The following is a 20,944-nucleotide window of genomic DNA, read 5'->3' on the forward strand; positions in this document are numbered from 1 at the left end:
TACCTGCTTGTTTTACAAACATGCTCCTAAATCCTGGCACTACCTGATTGGCTTAACAATTCCTGGTTTGTTACAAACTTACCCCTAAATCCTGGCACTACTTGGTTTGTTATAAACCTACCCGTAAATCCTAGCACTTCCTGGTGTGTTACAAACCTACCCCTAAATCCTGGCACTACTCGTTTGTTATAAACCTACCCCTAAATCCTGGCACTACCAGCTTGGTTACAAACCTACCCCTAAATCCTGGCATAACCTGGTTGGTTACAAACCTACCCCTAAATCCAGTTACTACCTGGTCTGTTACAAACCTGCACAAGAATTAGGGCACTACCTGGTTGTTTGCCAACCCTCTCCAACTTTAACTTAAATCGAGTTGCCAGGTTGTTACTGACCTTCACCTAAATACAGGTATTGTCTGGTTTGCTACTGACTTCACCCCTAATCCCTGGTCCTGTCTGGCTGTGTCACTGGCCTCTCCCCTACCTCCAGGCTTCCTATGGTCGCAGTCAGGTCCTCCGGCCACAGAGTAAGGTGTAGCTGGCGGCGGTCAACAAGGAACAAACTTGCTGAAGAAACTTCACGTAGGTCTCTTATCAGCAGCAGCAGCGGCTGCAGCAGGAAATTGCTGAAACGTCACGTTATCGGAGTTGCTGTCACAGGACGGACACAAAGATTTCTGACTAGTGGACGTTAAAAAAAACGAAAGCGTTTTAAGGTATTTGAGTTTCCTCCCAGAATAGCGGCACAATGGGACCCTTAGAGCTGAGCGATAAGACGGCTTGTGGTTGGAATGTAATCAGCTGTATGGCGGGGACAGCCTGGGGGGCTGCGGCAGATCCCATTATAGACACATGATCCGCCGGGAATGTGGCAGACAAGGAAATGTATATATTGTATGGAGACATCCCGGGGTAGATGTCACCTTACAGGGTTTATACAACATGAAAAAATAAGGTAATATCTGATTTAATTTTAGTTCAGCAACTGAAAACAGCTCTTCCCCCGCAGCGACATATAGCTTAAGACTGGCAGGGCTCTCCAAACTTTCTGCACAGGGGCCATCTTTTAGGACAGTAGACCATCATGAAGACCAATCAAAGTAGTTTTCTGCAGACTGGTACCTAACTGGTATCTACTAACTGCAACCCATTTTACAGTATGCCAACTGACATACAGAGTTTGGCATTCATTTCTATGCCAAAAATTTCACTGTACCATGTCAGAGGTGGCTAAGTGACCACTGCCATGTCACAGGGGGCTGAGCGACCACTTCCATGTCACAGGAGGCTGAGCGACCGCTGCCATGTCACAGGAGGCTGAGTGACCATGCCATGTCACAGGAAGCTGAGCGACCACTGCCATGTCACAGGAAGCTGAGCGACCGCTAGCATGTCACAGGAGGCTGAGTGACCACTGCCCTGTCACAGGAGGCTGAGCGACCGCTGCCATGTCACAGGAGGCTGAGTGACCACTGCCATGTCATAGGAGGCTGAGTGACAGCTGCCATGTCACAGGAGGCTGAGTGATCGCTGCCATGTCACAGGAGGCTGAGTGACCGCTGCCCTGTCACAGGAGGCTGAGTGACCGCTGCCCTGTCACAGGAGGCTGAGTGGCCACTGCCCTGTCATAGGAGGCTGAGTGATCACTGCCATGTCACAGGAGGCTAAGAGATCACTGCCATGTCACAGGAGGCTGAGTGACCACTGCCATGTCACAGGAGGCTGCGTGACTACTGCCACGTCACAGGAGGCTGAGTGACCACTGCTCTGTGACAGGAGGCCGCATGACTACTGCCATGTCACAGGAGGCTGAGTGACCACTGCCATGTCACAGGAGGCCGCATGACTACTTCCATGTCACAGGAGGCTAAGTGACTACTGCTATGTCACAGAAGGCCGCATGACCACTGCCCTGTCACAGGAGGCTGATTGATTACTGCCATGTCACAGGAAGCCGAGTGATCACTGCCATGTCACAGGAGGCTGAGTGACCACTGCCATGTCACAGGAGGCCACATGACTACTTCCATGTCACAGGAGGCTAAGTGACTACTGCTATGTCACAGAAGGCCGCATGACCACTGCCCTGTCACAGGAGGCTGAGTGATTACTGCCATGTCACAGGAAGCCGAGTGATCACTGCCATGTCACAGGAGGCTGAGTGACCACTGCCATGTAACAGGAGGGACTGCCATGTCACAGGAGGCTGAGTGACCACTGCCATGTCACAGGAGGCCGCGTGACTACTGCCATGTCACAGGAGGCTGAGTGACCACTGCCATGTCACAGGAGGCCGCATGAATACTGCCATGTCACAGGAGGCCGCGTGACTACTGCCATGTCACAGGAGGATGAGTGACCACTCATATGTCACAAGAGGTAAAGCTAAATGCTCACTTCAATGTCACAGGAAGCGGTGTGACCACTGCCTTGTCAGAGGACACTGAATGACCACTATCATGTTACAGGAGTATAGATGACAACTGCTTTGCCACAGTAGGTTTAGTGGCCACTTCCCGGTCACAGGAGAGTAAGTGACTTCTACCTTTTCACAGAAGAGTGAGTGACCACTGCCAAGCAACCGTTAGTTAAGTGACCACTGCCATGTCACAGGAACCTGTGCGGTATGTATATGGATTTATTAATTATCAGGGGTGTATTTTTGATACTTGTATTGAATGAATCTATTATTTCACTGTATACTTCTAGTGTAGTTGTAGATGATGGTTGATAATTATTGCACGTGTATTATAATAGATAAAATAAAAGTCGTAAACTCAGTTTTAAGTGGTGTTACAATTGTTCAGCCCTCTCTGGTGTTATTTGTCTCTGAAAGGGCTGGACCGGCACACCAGAACTTGAATACAGTATTTCAGTACTATTATCAAGGATATAAATATTTAATTACATTTTACAGCTGCTGCAAAACAGTTGAAAATACAGGATACTAAAATACAAGGGTACAACCAAGCATTTAATTGGATGTTAATTTAGTTATCAGATGTGTCCTTAAAGGGAACCTAAACTGAGAGGGATATGAATGTTTCCTTTTAAACAATACCAGTTGCCTGGCAGTCCTGCTGATCTCTTTGGCTGCAGTAGTGGCTGAATCAAAGACCTGAAACAAGCATGCAGCTAATCCAGTCTGACTTCAGTCAGAGTACCTGATCTGCATGCTTGTTGAGGGGCTGTGGCTGAAAGTAATAGAGACACAGGATCAGCAGGAGAGTCAGGCAACTAGTATTATTTTAAAAGGAAAAATCCATATGCTTCTCAGTTTAGGTTTCTTTTAAATACTGATCAATTGCACAGAAATGAAAAAAAAATGGGCACCGTCATATATACAGTACGTGCAGATTGATTTGGCAACCCGTCCAATTGAATTATTTATTATTTATTTATTGTATTTATAAAGCGCCAACATATTACGCAGCGCTGGACATTAATTTAGGTTACAGGCAATATTTAGGGTGACATACAGCAATATGACAATACCTGAATACAAGAAAGACCAGATCATGCAGCACAGTATGAGTACCAGGTAATGCTTAGTCAGTCACTGGAGGGGAGCATGGAGATTAGGCAAGAGTTCACTCAAGACAAGACAAGACAAATAACATTTATATTGCGCTTTTCTCCTTGCGGACTCAAAGCGCCAGAGCTGCAGCCACTAGGGCGCGCTCTATTGGCAGTAGCAGTGTAAGGGAGACTTGCCAAAGGTCTCCTACTGAATTAGTGCTGGCTTACTGAACAGGCAGAGCCGAGATTCGAACCCAGGTCTCCTGTGTCAGAGGCAGAACCCTTAACCATTACACTATCAGCCAACTCAGATGTATAACATGGGTGCACAGTAATGGGTGCATGATCAGGTAGGACACAAAAGGAGGAGGACCCTGCCCAAAGGCTTACAATTTAGAGGGAGCAGAGGTAGGGACACGAAAGGTAGGGGACCAGAGTTCAGCTGTGGGTCTCAAGCACTTGTGAGGGGTGGTAGGCCAGAGTGAAAAGATGAGTTTTGAGGGCCTTTTTGAAGATGTTGAAGGAAGGGGCTGCCCTAATGGGTGGAGGTAGCGAGTTCTATAGTGTTGGAGCGGCTCTTGAGAAGTCCTGGAGGCGTGCATGGGACTGGATGATGCGGGGGGCGGTCTGGCGCAGTTCATTGGAGGAGTCGAGTGAGCGGCTAGGTGTGTACCTCTGAGTAAGATCGGAAATGTAGGTTGGACAGGTTTTGTGGACAGATTTGTAGGTCAGACACAGTATCTTGAATCTGATTCTGGACTGGATAGGAAGCCAGTGAATTATCGACTAGTAAATCGATAGGATTTCTCACCTGCCTAAAAGACTGACTGTGTAACAGGCGGAATGGTACAGCAGTGTGCTAAGCAGTTTAGCGTAACTGCTCTTGCATTACAAACACCATGGTTACTGTGGTCACTCTTGTGTACCAACCAAACACTTCAAGCTTTATAGACAAACTGGCCAGATGACATTCCTGAATCGGACATCTGGATGAAGTCCAGAGCAACAAGTGTAAGTTATTCCTCCGCAGGTTTTGATTCCAGCGATTTACTGATTGAAGCGTACCGGAACTGACATGAAGAGATAAACATGTATATACAGCACTGATCCTACTTACAACTTTTCTCTATTTCCTTCCACTGTGATTGCACACCTGAACTGAGAGGGATATACAGGCTGCCATATTTATTTCCTTTCAGTGCATTGGAATTCCGCATTGTGTTACCCTGTTTTATCACAGGGTAACACTACAACAATGCAATGTGGCCTGGCACACTTATTGCGTTGCGTTTCACCGGAAGTGCCTGGCGGCGGAAGTAATGAAAGCCAATGGGTGACGCCGAAATTTTCAACATGTTGGCGGTAGCTGTGCGGCACGCATGTGCGGAACGACATGAATAAGACAGGGATGTCTGGGAATCCCAGTGACGTACTTCCTGTCAAATCATCATTCAGGCAAACTATCAAATTATTTGAAATGATCAAATTGAAAGGTTGATTGCCTGATGTATGGCTACCATAATACTTTTAGCCACAGACCCTGAACAAGCATGCAGATCAAACTAAATTGACTAAAATCAGACTGGATTAGCTGCATGCTTGTTTCAGGAGTGTGATTCAGACACTACTTATACCCAAGAGATAAGCAGGACTGCCAGGTAACTGGTATTGTTTAAAAGGCAATAAATATGGCAGCCTCCATATGCCTCTCACTTCAAGTTCCCTTTAATAGTTTGTACACACTTGCAATGCATGTAGCCCATCGGGGATCCGCACCTGATCCCCTTGGGCGACATCGCTGGGGCAGGCTGCACACATGCGTGTCAGGGGGACTACGAGCGGAGCATGTGTGACATCACGCAGAGGGCAGGGGAGCGGCGCTAACAATAGGATCGGCATCACTGGGGTTGAGTCCATCCCTCTGGCAGATCGCGAGCAGGGTGGGCGTCGGGTGCTGTACACAAGCCTGATTGTAGGCTGAGGCAGTCGTTATCGGTCGCCTCAGCCAACTTAAGTCAAGTGTGTGCACAGGGCTTAAAGAGACACTGAAGCGGAAAAAAAAATACGGTATAGTGAATTGGTTGTGTACTATGAATAATTACTAGAAGATTAGCAGCAAAGAAAATATTCTCATACTTTTATTTTCAGGTATATAGTGTTTTTTCTAACATTGCATCATTCTCTAAAGGTAGCCATACACTAGTCGATTTGCCATCAGATTCGACCAACTGACAGATCCCTATCTGATTGAATCTGATCAGAGAGGGATCGTATGGCTGCCTTTACTGCAAACAGATTGTGAACCGATTTCAGCCTGAAACCGTTCACAATCTGTTGTGGTGGTGGTGCTGCTGCCGCCGCTCCCCCCCGCCGCATACATTACCTGCTCCGCCGGCGCGACTCCAGTCCCCAGGTCACTGCTGCTCCGTCTCCGCTCTGGTCTCCGGCCCCGGCATGCTTTACTTCTTCCTGCCCGGCAGGAAGTTTAAACAGTAGAGCGCCCTCTACTGTTTATACTTCCTGCCGGGCCGGAGGAACTGAAGCATGCCGGAGACCAGCGCGGACACGGAGCAGCGGTGACCGGGCGTAGACGTGCCGCCGGAGCAGGTAATGTATGCGGCTCTATTGCGTCGGTCGTCGGGTACTCGAACGCCGCTAGCGACGCGCTCCCTACTCGCGGGCGATCGACGCTAATTTTCCGCACAAAGCGATCGACGGGATCGGACAAAAAGGATCGAAATTCAGCGTGTAGCGCGAACGATTGGCAGCAGATTCGATCCCAGTGATCGAATCTGCTGTCGAAACGGCGGTGAATCGGGCCAGTGTATGGCCACCTTAATATGTGCAGATTACACAACACTCAGCATTCAAAATGAGTCTTTCAGAGCAGTCTGTGAAGTAATGACCTCTCCTCTAGCAGAGAAAAAGTAAACAGTTCACTTACAGTTGAGATAATTAAAGTCAGATAACAGCCCTCTCCACAACTAAAGGCTCATACACACATCAGACCATAGTCTTTGGAAAATGAAAGATCACAGACCAATCTTACCACCCTTTATGTAGTATGAGAGCCGTACTCTACACAGTCTTTTCTATGGAGCTGAACTCCACATCAGAAAAAAATCTTTGCAAGATGCTGCACACACAGATGCTGTACAGACACAAAAGATCAGTATCTGCAAAAGATCTGTTCCTGCCAAAAATCCATTCCTGCAATTGCAATGATAGCCTATGAGATCTGCAGATCATCATACACACATGATTTAACTGACATTCATCTGCAGATCAAGCAGTCATCCGCAGATCTGAAAATCCATCCTGGTGGATCTGATCTGCAGATGAATGTCAGTTAAATCATGTGTGTATGATGATCTGCAGATCTCATAGACTATCATTGCAATTTGCAGGAATGGATTTTTGGCAGGAACAGATCTTTTGCAGATACTGATCTTTTGTGTCTGTACAGCATCTGTGTGTGCAGCATCTTGCAAAGATTTTTTTCTGATGTGGAGTTCAGCTCCATAGAAAAGACTGTGTAGAGTATGGCTCTCATACTACATGAAGGGTGGTAAGATTGGTCTGTGATCTTTCATTTTCCAAAGACTATGGTCTGATGTGTGTATGTGGCCTAAGACTTAGTAGGAGAGGCTTGTTTGCATAGAGAACTGGAGTTTCTTAACTCTTCCTGTACTGGAAACAATTAGACTGATGTATCTGATCTTAATGTTTTATTTCTTAGCTGTACTACACATACAAATCATAATATAAAAAAAAAAATTTCACTTCAGTGTCTCTTTAACCTCCTTAGCGGTAACCCCGTGTGTGACACGGGGTAAGCCGCCGGAGGGTGCCGCTCAGGCCCTGCTGGGCCGATTTTCATAATTTTTTTTTTGCTGGACGCAGCTGGCGACGGGGGAAACCCTCCAGGAAATCCCGTTCTTTGAACGGGATTTCCTGATCGCCTATCGCCGGAGGCTATCATGTAGCAAGCCCTGGGCTCGCTACATGATTTAAAAAAAAATAAATAAATAAAAAACTGCTGCACTGCCCCCTGGCGGTATTTTTCATACCGCCAAGGGGGTTAAAGAGAACCCGAGGTGGGTTTGAAGAATATTATCTGCATACAGAGGCTGGATCTGCCTATACAGCCCAGCCTCTGTTGCTATCCCAAACCCCCCTAAGGTCCCCCTGCACTCTGCAATCCCTCATAAATCACAGCAACGCTGCTGACAAACAGCTTGTCAGAGCTGGCTGTGTTTATCTCTATGGTGTCAGTCTGCTGCTCTCCCCGCCTCCTGCAGAACTCCAGTCCCTGCCTGCATCCCTTCCCTCCCTGCTGATTGGAGGGAAGGGACAGGGGCAGGGACCAGAGCTATGCAGGAGGCAGGGGAGCAGCTGAGACTGACACTACAGATGTAAACACAGCCTCACAGCACGGCTGTGATTTATGAGGGATTGCAGAGTGCAGGGGGACCTTAGTGAGGTTTGGGATAGCAACAGAGGCTGAGCTGTATAGGCAGATCCAGCCTCTGTATGCAGATAACATTCTTTAAACACACCTCGGGTTCTCTTTAAGCCAGTAAGGACAGGCGCACAGCTGCAGCCAAGCACAGCTACACAACTGGTTTTTGAATTTGAAAAGTTCAGTTACAGAGGTAAGAGAGAATTTATATTAATCAACATGACTGCTTGGCAAATTTGCCTTGTTCAATGTTGGGTTTAGGTGCACTTTAACCATTATAAGAAATCCACCCAGGCAGAACCTGCCCCTTTTTTGTCTCTATAACTAAAGGCCCATTTCCACTGGCGTTTAGGATGCGAGGCGATCGCCGCATCGCCTCACATTCCTCCGCATGCACTTCCGGTTGTCTTCCGAACAACTGGATGCGGCATCATGCGGCTTCCCGTCGCCGGCTATGGGGACTCGGGTGCATGCTGCGGAAAACTGCAGCATGCTATCCATAATTTCCCCAGCGTCACATCGCGCCGGATCGTGTAGGTAAATTCCTGTCAATGGAAACTACTCCAACTACTGCATTGACGTGAATTGGTTGCAGTTTCCTTACGCTGTGATGTGGAGCGGTTTCCACATAGCAACGCGTCTAGAGGAAACGGGCCCTAAACAAGAATCGGTCTCTCTGCTTATCTCTCCGACTCATTCAGTGGAATGTGTCTGACATCTGTCTGAGGAATATAAAAAGCATTAGCAGCTGCTAACATCTGCAACACAAAATGGTATAAAGGTCTCATTCTATCATTTTACTGCTCAATTTTCCTTTAAATCTGCCCCCCTTCCCACCAATGTTATTTACTGCACAATCCAGGTGGCTCCACTAAAGCAAGGCCAGCGAGCACTTCCCTTACCTTTGCATATGAAGCATTTGATGTGGAAGTGTTTGGACTGGACCCGGAGAACCTCCCCTTTGCACGGCTCCCCACATTTATGGCAACGGATCACTGGCTTCTCCGCGGACTGTCCGGCATCCTGGGAATGGGCAACTGCAACAGAGAGGGGGAGGAGTTATATCACCTTCTCTATGTAAAGCTGAGATTCAACTTTTCCCCCCAAAAGATCATAGTTTAGCCAACAGAATAACCAAGCAGCTCAGGGTGACCCAGAACCACTAGGAACGTATAGGGGACTTAATGAGACCAAAAGCCCTCCTACTAAAAAGCAATGCTCAGTGTAATTTGCCTTCTTAAAACAGAATTTGCGATAATTCAGCTTTAAAAAGTGAGCCTAGTGATGCATTGTGGGTAACCACAGATGCTCACTTGAAGAGGAACTCCAGTGAAAATAATGTAATAAAAAAAGTGCTTAATTTTTACAATAATTATGTATAAATGATTTAGTGAGTGTTTGCCCATTGTAAAATCGTTCCTTGCCCTGATTTACATTCAGACATTTGTCACATGGTGACATTTTTAATGCTGGAAGGCAGGCATGGGCTCAAATTCGGATTCGGGCGAGTCTGGATAGTGCTATCCGGATCTCACCCAGTAATGCTGGGCGGGCTGGGCGGGGGGGTCAAGCTTACCTGTGTGACGTCTTCTTCGTCCGTCCCTCTGCGCCCCCCGTGATGCGTTCCACGCGCGTCACGTGATTACACACACTTCCTCCTTCAACCCGGAAGGAGGAAGTGTTTGTAGTCACGTGAGCGCCGAGTGGAACGCATCGTAGGAGGCGCCGAGGGACGGACAAAGAAGACGTCACACAGGTAAGCTTGACCCCCCCGCCCGCACAGCATTACTGGGTGAGATTAAGTACTGCACCGTGCGCTCCTGGTGACATCAGCGGGATCGAGGACACGGCAACGTAAGCGCAGTGGTTTTCAGACTTTAAAGTCTGAAATTCTAGAAGTGAACTGAAGGCGGGGCCAGAGCATCGGTGAGTGGCTGCGTGAGCACAGGATGTCTGCGGGCGACCATTAGAAGCCCCGGGTAAGTTCAACTCATTTTCCCCCGACCCCCCTACAGTATCCCTTTAAGTTAAATTATTGCAAAGAAGGCTGTTTTAAGAAGGCTAGTTACACTGAGTTCAGCCAAGAAAAGAGGCATAAGAGGAGGAGGCCCCTAGACACCCACCAGGCCATGAGCAACTGCCTAGGTTGTCTTTTGGATGATCTATTTTTTGTTTTGTTATTATACAGCTCTGTTACACTAATAAGCTATATGTGTCTTTTTTCAATATGGATATTTTGGATCAATTGGCAGCTACTTATCTCTGTGAAACAAGATCCTCTGCATTACTGAACCTGAAATCAAAGTAAATAGATTGACTGGATGTGTCAGATGACATGTGAGCAACAATGCCGGGAAATGGGACAAAAACATCAGCAAAAAACTCTCACCAATTCTTCCTACACTGTGCCTTTATGATGCGCTGCTGTGATATAAGTTAATATGACTTTCTTCAGTGGTTCTGTTCCTATCTATCCAATCCATATCTATCGGACGGAATTAGCGGTGGCATGAGGACAATTCCTGAGAGATTTCATCCTGAAATCAATCAGGAATCGGCCTGCCGTGTATGGGCAGCCAACAGATCTCTCTCCGATTAGATTCGATCAGAGAGAGATCTGTCTCTTGGTTGAGCTGCCCATAGATTGCTAGATGACAGCTCAAGGAGATGACAACTTATGTAGAGCTTTGTATGATAGGGTGAGGAGTTTAAACTGGATCATCTGCATAACTGAAAGCCAATGGAAAGACTGGCATAGAGAGGGCCTGCATCAGAGGAGCAGGAGAAGCGGGGGATGATAATGGCAGCACAGAAGTGAAGGGCTGCATTAGAGGAGTGGATGATAATGGCAGCACAGAAGTGAGTGGCTGCATCAGAGGAGTGGGAGGATTGGTGAATGACATGGGTAGCACAGAAGAGAGAGGGGCTGTATCAGAGAAGCGGGAGGTACGGTGGATGACACAGGCAGCACTGATGTGCTGATAACATCTGGAAACACTGAGTACAACCTGCTAATGACTCATATATATGCAGTAGCATCGATAAGCTTGTATTTCAGAATAGAACTACAATCAGTATTTTAAAGTGGATCCGAGGTGAACTTTTACACATTGCATAATTGTGTTCCTTTCCTATTATTTATAGGGCATTCCTCAAGCCAAATATTTTATTGTTTTTGTTTTAATACTCTAATTCCCTATAAACTAAAAAAGCCACGCCCACAGGTTTTCAAAGAGCCAAGGCAGTAGCAAGGGCTCAGTCTGGACAGGAGGAGGGGGAGGTGTTACTAGCCATTGATTTCAGAGGCAGAGGGGAGGAGGGAGGAGGAGAGGGGATTAGGCTGATGGCTCAAGATGCAGATAAGCTTGCCTCTGTGTGATGTTTACAAACAACATGGCTGCTGTCATTGTATCACAGGAATAAATATTCTTATAATATTAAAGCTGTTTGCAGCTAGATTTGCTGTGTAAACCATCTAAACTTTAGATAAGATATATAGACAAGTTACTTGTTATAGTTCGTTTTTCATCTCGGATCCGCTTTAAGTACTGTATATAGCACCACTGATCAGAGTCTCCTTTTAAGGTATTTTAGCCACATATTAGCACACTAACGCTTTAATTGTCCCCTTAAATTTGGATTACGTAACCCTCCTATTATTACACAGCGTCACTCCTGCCGGGAACACAATGTCAATAATGGCTGTGACATTAGGTAACTCTGGGACATGTCACTCTGCTCAGGTGTGTACAGCCATTGTTCCCACACAACACAGGCTCTTTGTTTAAGCAATCCTCATCTTATTAACCGTATTAATAAGACGCATCCTTCCTTTCCCACTGCAATTAAAGCGGACGGACCTTTTATCCTCGTGTCGAAGGTTTGACTGGAAAACCATTTTATATTTTATCATTAAGAAAAAAAAAACAACTCTAATATTAAAGGTTGATTAAAGGTAGACATACACCCAGGGCCAAGGCAGAGGCTCAGGAGGCACCAGCCTATGGGCGCAGAGTCCTGAGGCACCTGTGCCCCCCTCACCCAGCCATTGCAGAATGTTTGCGAGTGGAGCGTGCTTTAAGCTGTTACCTATCACCAATGCCAGGATCCCTTCCTCTCATCTCTATGAGTCTATCCAGCGGCAAATCCCATCACGTGAAAGAAGTCAGAGATGAGATGCGGAGACAGGGCAGAAGAGGGATACTGACTATACTGGGGATAGGGGCATATCTTGCTACAAATACTAGGGAAGGGTGCTTCCAAATACTGGGAGCACATGTATACACAGGGATCTTTATTGGAGAGTGGAGCTGCCTAATACTGGGAGCATATCTGGCTATCTGTACAGGGGCTATACTGGGGGGGGCACTTTGGAATCTCTGTCTCAGACGCTGAAGAAATTTGTCCCACCTTTGAATATACCATACACTTTTTTTTGCCAAATAAGACATTTGACCGTGAACTGAAGTGGATTTTAAAATGTAAAATGTACCTGAGGCAGTTCTTTACTTATTCCAACAAGCAGCTTGCCGGTTTAGTGAAGCAGGAATGGGCGTCCTTAGCTGTAAGCACATTTCTGAGCACGCCCATTCCAACCACCGGAACGCCACTTCCCTGCCTCCTGCATGCTTGCGCCTGTGGCTGCACATGTTTTAGAGAGGGCCTTGTGAGCATGCGCTGAGTTTAGGCCCTCTTGTGCGCGGTGCTCAGGAGCATGCTGTGACTTCCAGTGTTGCCGCCATTTTTAAGTTTTTATACAAAAATAAAATGTGTGTTCAGAAGCAGAGGACAGTGGCGGTAAGCGGCTCTGCCTGATCCGGCTAGCCCCCTCCACGCCTCTGGATTGCTTTAAAGAGACAGTGAAGCGAAAAAAAATGATGATATAATGAATTGGTTGTGTAGTACGGATAATTACTAGGACATTAGTAGCAAAAAAAAATAGTCATATTTTTATTTTCAGTTATATAGCTTTTTTTATAACATTGCTTCATTCTCTAATATTTGCAGTTTACACACTACTCAGAATTCTAAATGATTACACAAAGTATGCCAGTGAACAATTAAACCCCTTCTCTGCAGAGAAAAAGAAAATACGACTGACATTTGAGATAACAAGCTTCAGAAGACAGTGTTGTCTGTGATTTTGAAAGTGGTGGAGCTCAATGGCTCTTTTGCATAGATAACAAATTGAGTTTCTTAACTCTTCCTGTACTGGAAACATTAGACTTATGTCTCTGCTCCTAATGTTTTATTTCTTAGATGTACTACACATACAAATCATATCATAATTTTGTTTTCGCTTCAGAGTCTCTAAGTATTCACAATCGTAATTATGACCGATATTACAATCAAAACACTGAATTGCAATGTTGTTTTTAAATGGTTAATCATAATAAGTTCAATAATAATTTTGCTCAAAATAAAAAAATTGCAGAGTATGGCCCGCTTTATGCACAATTACAAGTTTGCATTTACAGGAGTGTGGAAAGGTTACAGTTACTTTTGAGGATTTTACTGCCGTTTCTGTGAGAGATTTTCCTTTACTTCCTCCCTTCAGCACTAAATATTCAAAAAAGGTTCTAACCCTGGTTTAAAGAACAGGAGATAACACAGTAATCATTCTAAAAAAAATCCACTGTACCATTAACACACCTAAAGGTATCAAAGTTATAGGCCAAGGTCAGAAACAAATCTAAACAAAAAAAATCTAATAAATGGCATAAGTACAGGAAAACTTACAAATATTTAATTTAACGTCCTGTCAGAGATGACAGGATGCGACTATCTGCCTCTAAATGGGACACAGAAAGTAATTAAATACTATTCCGTTTTGTGGAGAAGGATTAGGGAATCTCTATCCTACTAAAAATTTCTATCAGTGACCCCCTTTTGACAGGGACATGAATGGTTTGGGCATCACTGTGGCATAGTGGTTAACACTCTTGCCTTGCAGAGCTGGGTCCCCAGTTCAAATGCCAGCCTACTGCACAGCACTATCTGCACAGAGTTTTTATGTTCTCCCTGTGTCTGCATGGGTATCCCAAAACATACAGAAAAGTTAATTGGCTTCCCCCTAAATTGGCCCTTGGCCCTACACGACATAGACACGACTATGGTGGGATTAGATTGTGAGCCCCTCTGAGGGACAGTTAGTGACAAGACAATAGACTCTGTACATCGCTGCGTAAGATTTTGGCACTATGTAATTACTAAATTACAATACTGGTAATAAAATCTGACTAGTGTTCTAATTCAACCAGATTTTCTTTGAAATATAAGCGCTAAATATAACATTTTATACGCAATACTGCTTCAAAATAAAACACTTTTCGGATCTTTTATAGCAAAATAATTCATAATTTATGCAAATCCCCAGTGCGGCATTCAATAGCTCACATATTGCAGTTATTTTCTATAAACAAATGGAAATTAATCCAGCGTGTGAGATTCCAGCAGGTAATAGAATCACACCTCCCACCTAAATGTATCACAAGATGTATAATTACCACAGAGACTTCACACCTCAGGGACAGAGTGACAGGGCTTACACAACATCCAATCAGGCTGCAGGAAGGGACAGCACACAAGTCAGACAACGGAGGAGTCCTCCCGCAGCAAGAAGGGACAGCACACAAGTCAGACAATGGAGGAGTCCTCCCGCAACAAGAAGGGACAGCACACAAGTCAGACAACGGAGGAGTCCTCCAGCAGCGAGAAGGGATAGCACACAAGTCAGACAATGGAGGAGTCCTCCCACAGCGAGAAGGGACAGCACACAAGTCAGACAACGGAGGAGTCTTCCAGCAGCGAGAATGGATAGCACACAAATCAGACAATGGAGGAGTCCTCCGGCAGCGAGAAGGGACAGCACACAAGTCAGACAATGGAGGAGTCCTCCGGCAGCGAGAAGGGACAGCACACAAGTCAGACAATGCAGAACTCCTCCAGCAGTGAGAAGGGAAAGCACACAAGTCAGACAATGGAGGAGTCCTCCAGAAGCACAGAGTATATCAGGAGAGGAGAGGTAGATAGTGGAAGGAGCAGAGTCCTCCTGTAGCACAGAGTATATCAGGAGAGGAGAGGTTGATAGTAGAAGGAGAAGAGTCCTCCAGCAGCACAGAGTATAACAGGAGAGGAGAGGTAGATAGTGGAAGGAGCAGTCCTCCAGCAGCACAGAGTATATCAGGAAAGGTAGACAGTGAAAGAAGCAGAGTCCTCCAGCAGCACAGAGTATATCAGGAGAGGAGAGGTAGATAGTGGAAGGAGCAGAGTTCTCTAGCAGCACAGAGTATACCAGAAGAGGAGAGTTACAGGAAGGAGCAGAGTCCTCCAGCAGCACAGAGTATATCAGGAGAGGTAGACAGTGGAAGGAGCAGAGTCCTCCAGCAGCACAGAGTATATCAGGAGAGGAGAGGTAGATAGTGGAAGGAGCAAAGTCCTCCAGCAGCACAGAGTATATATGGAGAGGAGAGGTAGATAGTGGAAGGAGCAGAGTTCTCCAGCAGCACAGAGTATATCAAGAAAGGAGAGTTACAGGAAGGAGCAGGTCCTCCAGCAGCACAAAGTATATCAGGAGAGGTAGACAGTGGAAGGAGCAGAGTCCTCCAGCAGCACAAAGTATATCAGGAGAGGATAGGTAGATAGTGGAAGGAGCAGAGTCATCCAGCAGCACAGAGTATATCAGGAGAGGAGAGGTAGATAGTGGGAGGAGCAGAGTCCCCCAGCAGCACAGAGTATATCAGGAGAGGAGAGGTAGATAGAGGGAGGAGCTGAGTCCCCCAGCAGCACAGAGTATATTAGGAGAGGAGAGGTAGATAGTGGGAGGAGCAGAGTCCCCCAGCAGCACAGAATATATCATGAGAAGAGAGGTAGATAGTGGGAGGAGCAGAGTCCCCCAGCAGCACAGAGTATATCATGAGGAGAGGTAGATAGTGGGAGGAGCAGAGTCCTCCTGTAGCACAGAGTATATCAGGAGAGGTAGATAGTGGGAGGAGCAGAGTCCCCCAGCAGCACAGGGTATATTAGGAGAGGAGAGGTAGATAGTGGAAGGAGCAGAGTCTCCCAGCAGCACAGAGTATATCAGGAGAGGAGAGGTAGATAGTGGGAGGAGCAGAGTCCCCCAGCAGCACAGAGTATATCAGGAGAGGAGAGGTAGATAGTGGGAGGAGCAGAGTCCCCCAGCAGCACAGAGTATATCATGAGAGGAGAGGTAGATAGTGGGAGGAGCAGAGTCCTCCTGTAGCACAGAGTACATCAGGAGAGGTAGATAGCGGGAGGAGCAGAGTCCCCCAGCAGCACAGGGTATATCAGGAGAGAAGAGATAGATAGTGGAAGGAGCAGAGGCCCCCAGCAGCACAGGGTATATCAGGAGAGGAGAGGTAGATAGTGGAAGGAGCAGAGTCCTCCAGCAGCACAGAGTATATCAACAAGTACATGGAAAGTCCAGTCAGACATCTGATTTGCACGCTTGTTTAGGGTCTATGGCAAAACGTATTAGAGGCAGAGGATCAGCAGGGCAGCATGGCAATTTGCATTGTTTGAAAGTAAAAAAAAAATGGCAGCCTCCATATGTCTTTCAGTTCAGGTGTCCTTTAAGAAGCAGAGTCCTCCAGCTGCACGTTGTATATCCGGAGTGGAAAGTTAGATAACTTAATTAAATGTAGCTTTCTAAACAACATAAGGGAAGACTACAAGCAGCTTGCTATACATGGACATATACGTGGAGTAATGCATGGGAAATGGCCCCCTTACATTGTAGCGTGACACTAATTACTTTAATTGTCTGCACATTGTACGGCCTGATTACTACAGTGCCCGCCTCTGTCTATAGAATGAAGTCTCATGATCTCTGAATTACACATCCATTCTGTGTCATTTCTGATATTAGTAAGACATAGTATCAGCTGTAGAAATCTGGCGGGAGGGATCATTAATGATGCCCAATGCCCAAGCAATATTGATTGGCTGTACACACATAACGATCGTTGGTTGAAACGGTCGTTATTGGCCATTTCAGACAACAGTTATCGCATGTGTGTACGTAGCTTAAAGAGAAACCATGACCAAGAACTGAACTTAATACCAATCAGTAGCTGATACCCCCTTTTACATGAGAAATCTTTTCCTTTTCTCAAATGGATCATCAGGGGGCTCTGTATGGCTGATATTGTGGTCAAACCCCTCCCACAGGAAACTGTGAGGACCATGGTCCTGGCAGTTTCCTGTCTGTGAACCTCGTTGCATTGTGGTAAATAGCTGTTTACAGCTGTTTCCAACTGCTAAAAAAGCAAGCAGCATCTCCTTCCACTGACATCACATGCCAGCAGTAAAAATGTCACCCTGTGATAAATGTCAGAATGTAAATCAGGGAGAGGAAAGATTTTACAATGGGCAAACACTGACTAAATCATTTATACATAATTATTGTAAAAATGAAGCACTTTTTTTATTACATTATTTTCACTGGAGTTCCTCTTTAAGTGATAGAAAATGCTGCAGTGCTATATCCAGTTTCAATAAAAGCGATACATTTCATTAGGGATAGGCAAACTGGGCGGATGCTTAGATTGACACCTGTAGGAGGGAGCACTGTTTAACTATTCTTAGCACGGTATCTTTTATGATATTCTCAAGGTGCGTACACACCTAAGATGGATATCTCCGTCGGGGTGGGCAACATCACTGCACGCCATGCAACGGGGATGGGAGAGGCATAGACAATGGGATCGGCTGTCACGGGGGGTGAGTCAATCCACCGGGTGGATCGCTTGTAGGTTGGGGTCGGGGGTGGTTGTTATCAGCCACCTCAGCCGACTTTAGTCAAGCATGTCTAAGAGCCTTTAGACCATACATATTAAACTCCCTCCCGTGGGCCAAATCTGGCCCTTGAAGCCATCAGATTTGGCCCTCAGGTGTTTTCCCACTTAGCATGATGTTTGGCCCACTCTAGACCACCAGAGAAGGCTATATCGGAGGGTAAGCCCTAGATGACCAGGGGAGCCATATGGGAAGGGGGACAGCATTAGATACCAGGGAACTGTATAGGAGAGGGAAGGGGGCCACTACACACCAGGGAACTGTATAGGGGAAGGAGGGAGCCAATAAACACCAGGAAACTGCATAGGGAACTAACTGTATGGATGAGGGAGGACCACTAAACATTAGGGAATTGTATAGGGATTGGAGGGGGGCTATTACACACCAGGGAACTTTATAAGGGAGAGAGGTGGCCACTAGACATTGAGGTCAGCCCGTGACTTGATCCTAGAGCTCAATTTTGGCCCACTTTGTATTTGAGTTTGACACCCTTGGTCTAAAGCAGGGGTGTTGAACTCAAATACAAAGTGGGTCGAAACTGAACACTGGTACTCAGTCGCAGACTAATCTTAATATCTACTGGCCACCTTCCTCCCTTATAAAGTTCCCTGGTGTCTAATAGCCCCCTCCATTCCCTATACAGTTTCCTGGTGTCTAGTGCTCCTTCCTCCCTCCCCTCCACAGTTCCATGGTGCCTAGAGCCCCCCCCCCCCCCTCATAAAGTTCCCTAGTGTTTAGTGTTTTCCCCCTACCTTCCCCATATGGCTAACCTGGTGCTCTAGGGCTTCACCTCCAATATAGCTTCCCTGGTGGTCTAGAGTGGGCCAAACATAATGCAAAGTGTGAAAACCACTGGTGTGCCAAATTTAAAGGCTCTGATGGCCAGATTTGGCCCGTGGGCTGGAGTTTGACATGTATGCTTTAGACAAAGCTGCTGGTTCAATTAAGTTTTCAAAACATTTTATGAAGTGGCAATTTGCGATAAAGAAAGGTATTTTTAAGGCTCCCTGCACACTGCAAATCCGTTTTCCGATTCCGATTCCGATTCCGTTTCCGATTCCGTTTCCGATTTTCCTTGAATACATTCAACAGAAAAACGGATCAAAAAACGCAGCATGCAGTTAAGATTAAAAATCTGAATCGGAATCGGATGTAAAAACAGGCCTCTTGCACACTGCATGCATTTCAGATTCCGATTCCGCTTTTTAATCTGTTTTTACATCCGATTCCGATTCAGATTTTTAATCTTAACTGCATGCTGCGGTTTTTGATCCGTTTTTCTGTTGAATGTATTCAAGGAAAATCGGAAACGGAATCGGAATCGGAAAACGGATTTGCAGTGTGCAGGGAGCCTAAAAAGCAGAATCGGAATCTGAAATGCATGCAGTGTGCAAGAGGCCTAAGTGTACAGAGTTCAACATACCACAATTTTAAACTAAACAAGCACTTCTCTACATTACTGTATATCATAAGTACTGTATATATCGTAATATGGAATTCTATGTGCTCTTATTATTTAAAAAAACATAAGTGACAGAAAAAAATTATTGTAATGCTCGTGTGCATAAGCAATACGGTCTGTTTACAAACCACAGGTGTAATGCTTGGGGGTTAAACTTTGACCACCCAGAGCAGCAAGACTGGTAGCTGATTAATGGAAGAGGCTACACAGGCTGCCCAGAGCAACTGCAGCTCTGGGATTCCGATATCGCTACAAAGAAGATGCAATGGCAGCGCAGTGCAATGTTGCGCTGCCCTTGCAATAGCAAGCACTCAGACAGGTACAAGACAGGACTATAGATTGGAGTGTAACTAGACAAGTAAGACACAATGGTAGTGCAGTGCGATGTTGCCTTAGCAATAGCAAGCATTCAGGCAGGTACAAGACAGGACTAGATTGGAGCGTAACTAGTAGCAACCACAGCTCACAGTCACGCCCACAGAAGCAAAGTAAGCAGGCTAACCACAATCACCAGCAAGCATCCACACAGACAAAACTACAGGGAAGAACATAACTAATAGCAACCGCAGCCTATAGTTATGTTCCCAGAACTAGAGTAGCAGGAATACTACCAGTCACCAACATGGTGATGGCAGAATCCGAGCTATCAGGATAATGGACTTCACTGACCCACCATGGATGCAATAAACGTCCATCAGGCATGGAAACTAGGCAATAAACAATAATACAGAAAAATAATAAACGGTTCAACTAATGGATAAATATGTATTAGCAGGTCTGCATATATATTTATCAAGAACTAGCTAAAGTACAAGTAATAAGGTCGCATTGAACTACAATAACAGAATTATACAGAGTAGCACAGTGCCCAGCAGACCAGCATAGTGATCGCTATGATGGGCGAGGTCTAAAATGAGAGACAGACTTTTATGCCGGTGTAATGTCTGATTGCGCTGCCTGGAAGCTCCTTTCCACACTGAGTAGCACGCATGCTCAGTGTGAAGTTAATGATGCTGCTGGAGGTAAAATACTAATTATCTCCGCACCTCTTACACTCCCCAAATTTTCAGGGTAGGGAGGGGACCCCCTGAACTACCTTTATACCAAATTGCAGCCCCCGAGCCCCGCTGGTTCAGGAGATAGATTACAAAAACCTATCTCGGGAACCAGCGGGGCTCGGGGGCTGCAATTTGGCATAGAGGTTTTTCTGGGGGTTCCCTCCCTACCCTGAAAATTTGGGGAGTGTAAGAGGTGTGGAAGCAGAGATATTTATTATTTTACCTCCAGCAGCATCATTCAATAGGAACTGTGGCCGCACTGTCTCCTACTGCGCATGCGGGGCAGTGCAAATCCACAGGCAGCGTAATCAGACACAACAGCGGCATCGACCAATGGATGCAAGCATGCAAATCTCCACACAGCTGAAGGGTAATCATTCAATCCTGAGCTGGCTTGACTACCATTTGTTAGCTGGTTGTGAATGCAAAGGACTCCCATAGGAAATACATGCAGTATTATGTAACAACATGCCTGCAGGAAATCCATGGCTATCTGGCTGCAGTTTAGCTGTAGTAAGCCATTGGTGGAATGATGACAGCATCCTGAGCTGCCCAGAACTGCAGAGCAATTGCAAATGACAATGTGACTCATTGCGAATGCACAACCAAATGCAGGCAGATAAGC

At 46.0% G+C, this 20,944-nt stretch overlaps 1 protein-coding gene across 14 annotated transcripts in view; it reads right to left on the minus strand.

The window, feature by feature from the left end:
* Positions 1-20,944, minus strand: part of ABLIM1 (actin binding LIM protein 1) — a 440,123-nt gene that overhangs the window by 252,042 nt on the left and 167,137 nt on the right. For all 14 annotated transcript variants that reach the window (XM_068257415.1, XM_068257412.1, XM_068257404.1 and 11 more), the window contains one exon: positions 8,886-9,020. In XM_068257415.1, the coding sequence (XP_068113516.1) occupies positions 8,886-9,020 (135 nt within the window). The remainder of the gene's footprint in view (positions 1-8,885; positions 9,021-20,944) is intronic.

The sequence above is a fragment of the Hyperolius riggenbachi genome, chromosome 10 (genome assembly GCF_040937935.1).
Source record: "Hyperolius riggenbachi isolate aHypRig1 chromosome 10, aHypRig1.pri, whole genome shotgun sequence".
Lineage (NCBI taxonomy): Eukaryota > Metazoa > Chordata > Amphibia > Anura > Hyperoliidae > Hyperolius > Hyperolius riggenbachi.